Consider the following 6000-nt stretch of genomic DNA (forward strand, 5'->3'; position numbering starts at 1 on the left):
GCAGGAACGTTTGATGGAGGACGTGAATAAAGGGCTCTTCGGCACAGAGCCTTTTCATTTATTTGCATAACAGGCTGATATTCCACAGTGGACTTCCCTCTTGCGGTAATAACTTGACTAGTGTAGTATTTTACTGGGGGCTCGGTGTGTGTGTAAAATTTTACTGCAAGTTCTCAGCACATTTCCGTTATTTATCTTCGGTTTTGTTTTATTTTTTCTTTAGAGAGCTTTAATGTAGGGTTGATTCTCTGGATGTTGCAGTTTGCAACAAAGACGTTTTCTTCTTGGATAAAGAGCCAGAATTCCATCTTACTTGTGGAAGAAAATAGTTATCCATATTGATTTTGTTAGCTTTGAGTGTCAAGCTCTAATAATTATTTCCCTGCATCTGAAGAAACCTCTGGGCAAATACAGCCCTCAATCCTGTAGGGGATTTTTTCTGTTAATCTCCCTTGTATAGATTTGGTTTTAAAGAAAGTGTGTGGAGCTCCTCTGTGTTTTGAACAATTCAGAGCAGGTATTTTTTCCCCTGGAATAAGGGCTGCACCAGGCCCTTTCATTTTAAGTGGCTGTTAGGAAGATTAAGAGCTGCATATGCTTTCTTTAAACTTGCCGAAAAGGAGATACTGTGGGTGAAAATCTGTTACAAAACTGCAAAGTGTGTTTGCCCAGAGGGTGTTTCAGAATGGAGGACTATTATTATTTGAACTCAGAACTCCTCAACTAGTGAAATTACTATAGAGAAGGTAATACAGAGAAATCTGTTCAGGAGACACATTAAAGCCACCTGTGTCAAGCAACTGAGCTGACTATGCTGTCTCTCTTGAGAGAAGGGAAATCTTAACAAATCTCTGCACTTCTACTATTTTTTTTTCTTCCATAAAGTAGCTGTGATGGATTTTAATGCAAAATCATTATTCATAAAGTAGCACCTGACGATCCCACATGTGTCTAGGCCTTTGTGGTACTTGAAATCTTGAAGAAATTATCAAAGTATCTAGCCTGAAAAGATGAGAGGAAACAAGGATGGGGAGAAGAGGAAGAAAGCAGAATGACTTTTCTGAGATGGGACATCATGACAATGAGACTGTAATACCTTTTGACCTAATTTTTATTTTGGCTATTTTAGATTTCTTTTTATTACTTATATTTTGTATTCCTTACTTATTTTCTGGGTCCTTATTTTATATCGTTTGCCTTTTATATCACTTCTTTCAGTCTGTAGTTGTACAGACAGGTGTAGCTGTCTTACAGGTGAGAAGGGCAGTGGAAATGCATATTAATTGTACTTTTCTTGACCAAAACAAAGTAGGTCCTGTGTACAGACCTGTACCAGTGCCCTTATGTCAAGCACCGAGGGGGTCAGCATGTGAAGTGTGTGTCTGTTTGATCTTATAGGTGCTGCACAGACAGCAGTCCCAGCCTGCCAAGGAGAATTCCCCACCTAGAGAAGAGGCTCCTCCTCCACCTGCTGAGGACAGTTGTGCCAAAAAGCCAAGATCCCGTACCAAGATCTCCTTGGAAGCTCTAGGTATCCTTCAAAGCTTTATTCACGACGTGGGTCTCTACCCCGATCAGGAAGCCATCCACACCCTCTCTGCTCAGCTGGATCTCCCCAAACACACCATCATCAAATTCTTCCAGAACCAGCGTTACCACGTAAAGCACCACGGGAAGCTAAAAGAGCACCTGGGAACGGTGGTTGACGTGGCAGAGTACAAGGATGAGGAGCTGCTGACGGAGTCGGAGGAGAACGACAGTGAGGAAGGCTCCGAGGAAATGTACAAAGTGGAGGCTGAGGAGGAGAATCCCGACAAAAGCAAGGCGGCTCCAGCAGACATCGACCAGAGATAATGTGAGATAGGAGTGCAGAAAGCAATACATTGATCCAAGGATTTTCTGGTTTTACTTTTGATTTTTTTCCTCGTTTTACTTTTTGTTTGTTTGTTTCCGTTGCGCATGATCCATGTGCAGACCGAATGAATTCAGCATTGCCCGATCAGACACTCGAGTGTTACACTTCCTACATCTGACTGAAGCAATCGTTGTAGTCACATAGGATTATGCCTTCATCAATCTTGCACTTATGAAAGGGACAGCTAGCAAGTAAATGGGAAGAAAAAGTCCTATGAAATCAGTGAAGGGAAATTTACAACTTTGTGTGTGTATATATATATTTACGTAATATATATATATATATATTAAATTGCATGGGACGGAACTTTGCAACCTGAAAGTATAGACTGTGAAATGAGTTCTTTAAAGATGAGACTTGTTTATGTTTTAAAACCACTTCACAATGAGTTGCTTTGGCTTTTTGATAAACTGCCGCCTGCTCTCAGGGTGTGGTGACTATTTTTGAATTCCTATTTATTTTCTATGTTTATCCCTGATTTTTTTTTTTTCATTATTATATGGCTTCCTATCTGGCAACTTGATGGGTAATTTTTGAGGTATTTAAAGACGTAAATCAACACTGCCAAAAAAAGAAAAGAGGAAAAAAAAGAGAGAAAATAGAAAAACAAATCAGGGCACCTTAAAAAGAAAACTAGTAAGTTAAAAGTACTTTGAACACAATGCACACTTAAAAGGATACAGCATGTTCCACTCTCCAGATAGTCCTTCCTGTAGTGAACAGATGAGTTTTTTTGGGATTCAGAATGACTAAAGCTGAAATGCAGTGCATAGAAGACTTGTCCATTAACGAGGTCTTTATAGAAAGAGAAAAAAGATAAATGTGTTGAGATTTGATGTATGGAATTCATACTATCAACCACATTTTACCGTGGATTTTATTTACCTGTTCTCTGTTTCAGATCTTAAAATTTGTAAGCTTCCTTCTTGTTGTTGCTTTTTGTTTATACTGAAGTGAAACACACACACGCACAGACACACATGTAAAGTTACATTGCGACACAGAACGCCACAATCCCGAGAATCCTGGCCAGGTCACTTGCTGACAGCCGAGGGTTCGCGTTGCTGCCCTGCCTCGCGTCCCGGTTCCGTGCCAGTGCCATGAAGTGTTTTCAGCCGCAGGGCCCCGTCCCTGCTCGCCCCGGCGGGCCCTGCACTGCTCGGGTCCGCAGAGCCGGGCAGCGGCTACAGAGCAGAGCCTGTCCCGAGCCACTCTTGGATGGCCCGAGCGCAAAGCTGCGATCTGCCATAGCATCCACCCGCTCTGAGGGAGGCACCCTGTCGAGAGAGACGCCAAGTAGCATTTACTTTTCGCTTCCGTGCAATGATTTCCGAGACAAAGACCTCACCTTGCAGCTGGATTGATTTCAGACGCCTGTAAACTGCAGCCATAACGGTACCAACGAGGCTTCTGGCTTTTTTCTTCCTTTTTTCACATGGGCTTTTCATGTAATCTTGACAAAGACCTCATGCAATATCACTTTGAAAGTTACTTTCTGTTTACTACACCAGGCAATGTAATATAACTGTTAATACTATTTATATATTTGAAAGGTATAAAAGGTAGGAGTTAAAAACGAAAAACAAACCTCTACGTGTAGATATTTACTCAGAACAGACAATATACAGGGAGAAGACGTTGCAATACAAGCTAATTCTAGCTGCTCAGTAACCTCTGGAGTTTTTATGAGATTTTTTCAGAGCTAATGTTTGAAACACGAGTATCTCTGCATAAATTTCATATACCTTTGCAAAATTATGGTGGGTTGCTTACTTATGCCCCTTTTGCTCTTCATCCTTTAGTTCTGTAGTATGCTGCAGCTTTAATCAGAATTTCGATGGTTGCTGCTTTATGTTTCTCTCAGAGCTACGCTTTCAAAACTGTCTTCTTATCCTGTAGCTGAAATCACTCCATACATTTGAAAGGAAACTGAATTTTGCCGAGCTATGTAAGTTGTTCATCTGATGATGGCATCGACATTTGGTATCTTTTACACTTCAACCAAAAATTTTATTAGGTATTTTTTCAATGCTGAGTCTTGCCTTTTTATTTTTAATTTCACTGCCAATTTTGCAGTGGTTCTAAGTGAATCTGTGGGCATTTTAGCCTGTGGTCTTGCCAGAACTTTGCGAATTACAATGCATATATGTCTATTTATTCAATATCCATCATATAATATCTATTTGGAGAAAGAAACTTTTCTTGTAGTGCCTCTTAACAAAGCACAATTTTCCGCCTTTTTTGTGAAATAAAAAATAAAAAAAACTAATTGTGTTTTATTGCGGTATCAACAATGTGAATAAGGATTAACATATTGTAAATGTTCATTTTTCCATGTAAATCAACTTTATCTTCGTTATCACTAAGTGATAATTAATTTTTAACTTATGTGCATTGTTAGGCTGTTAGAATTTTTTGGTTGTTGAAATAAAACGCATTCAATAAATATGACTTAATTTGTCAAGTAATTTACTGGGCCTTTTTTCTTTTCTCCTGAGTTAAAGTGGAACAAGGTCTGCAAGATGGAGGGGGCGTATTTTTGCCTGTTGAAAAAAGGTTTGATCAGCGTTACTGGGTCTTGAAAACCTGCGTAAGTGCCCTGGAGCTGGCACAGGTGACAAATGTGTGCGACCAGGACTAACCTGTTGTGTTAGTGGCTTTCTGTGCACTCGTAGGTGCCTGCCCAGGGTGTTTCTGGTGGGGTCAGGAGGAGGGTGGGGGTGCCTTCAGCCCGCCGGAGAACGTACTCAAAACACACACATAAAGATCCACTTCCAGTCTGCTGTCTTCTTTCACTGGTAGATTTTTTTCTGTTTATAATTAAAAAGCCACAAATGACTGCGTGTCAGGAAACTTTTGGAGCACACATGTCCATGGTTAATGGACATAATAAAAGGCTTTATTATATTTATAGCAGGGCATCCTACTGAGTGCGTAGAGGAATGCCGGAAGGATTGATGTCTCTGAGAAATGTGTGAAATGTTTTTGGGAAGAATACAGATAAATGGAAAAAATTGCTAAAAATTCTTAAGCTAACAAAGTGGTAAGTATCTGGATTCAATCCTAGCAGACAAATCATATACTGCAAGTCAAGACTTCAGTTGTCCAGGAATTGAGGTAGGGCAATTTTTAAAGGCATTTTTTCTTTTTTCTGTAGTTCCAATAGAGTAGTTCTTCCCTTTTTGGTGCCTTATTTATATCCTATATAAAATATCTGTGTGCTCTCTTGAGGAAAAAAAGAAGAGGGGGTTTGAGAATAACCACATCTTTGTGTACCCAGCCACCTGCGTGCCCCTTGTATTTAATCTGAGACCAGGTAAAACCAGGCATCTTTGTGTGTGCTCGGGGAACGTGCAGGCACCTGAAGCTGTGCACAGCGGCCTTTGTGGAGTGCTGTTCGCCGGGGTGCACAGCTGCCGTCCCTGCACTCACCTCCCAGGGCTCCTGGGCTGCCTGTGCCCTTCCCACGGGAGCGCTGGGCTGGCACAGCCAGATTGGTGCCTGGCTCTGCTGCCGCTGCTCTGAACTCTGGGCAGTCTTTGCCTGGGAGGTGGCCCAAGGCTGGGGCTCCGCTGGCCTTCACGGGCACGGGAGGTGGCAGAGGGCACAAACTGGCCTTGAAAACTGCAGCTGGTGGTGTTGCACTGGGTGTGGTGGTGGACTGTCCTTTCTGCCTGCCAGTAGGACAAGAAACTAAAGGAGAAGCAGCTCTCACTTCACTGGAAGAGAATTTTATACATCAGCCCTGTGTGTGTGTGTGTAGCTAAATAATATTTAGAGAAAGACACACTCATACACAAATATTTTAATTGGGGGGAAAATTCCTATAAACATATGGGTTCTTCTTCCAAACCGTAAAAAAAAAAAAAAATTAATAGCTGCTATAGCAGAAATATTTCTATTAATGCTTCGACTCCTCTATACTTTACATCCTGCTGCTCCTATTTGTTGTTCGTGTTTTAGTCATCCAGACATATGTATTTCCAATTTCAAACCTGTGTCAGTGAAAAATAAACATATTAAGATTAGTTTAAAATGTCTTAAGATGATGAACATACTGACTACTGTCTCAAGTTCATTGTTGC

At 41.1% G+C, this 6000-nt stretch overlaps 1 protein-coding gene across 2 annotated transcripts in view; it reads left to right on the top strand.

Annotated features, from left to right (window-relative positions):
• SATB2 (SATB homeobox 2) overlaps window positions 1-2117 on the top strand; it is a 125925-nt gene extending 123808 nt beyond the window's left edge. For both annotated transcript variants that reach the window (XM_041403326.1, XM_041403325.1), the window contains exon 11: window positions 1399-2117. In XM_041403326.1, coding sequence (XP_041259260.1) covers window positions 1399-1854 — 456 coding nt within the window. In that variant the 3' untranslated portion in view covers window positions 1855-2117. The remainder of the gene's footprint in view (window positions 1-1398) is intronic.
• The last annotated feature ends 3883 nt before the right edge of the window (window positions 2118-6000 follow it).

This window comes from Onychostruthus taczanowskii, unplaced genomic scaffold (genome assembly GCF_017590055.1).
Source record: "Onychostruthus taczanowskii isolate IOZ18803 unplaced genomic scaffold, ASM1759005v1 scaffold20, whole genome shotgun sequence".
NCBI lineage: Eukaryota > Metazoa > Chordata > Aves > Passeriformes > Passeridae > Onychostruthus > Onychostruthus taczanowskii.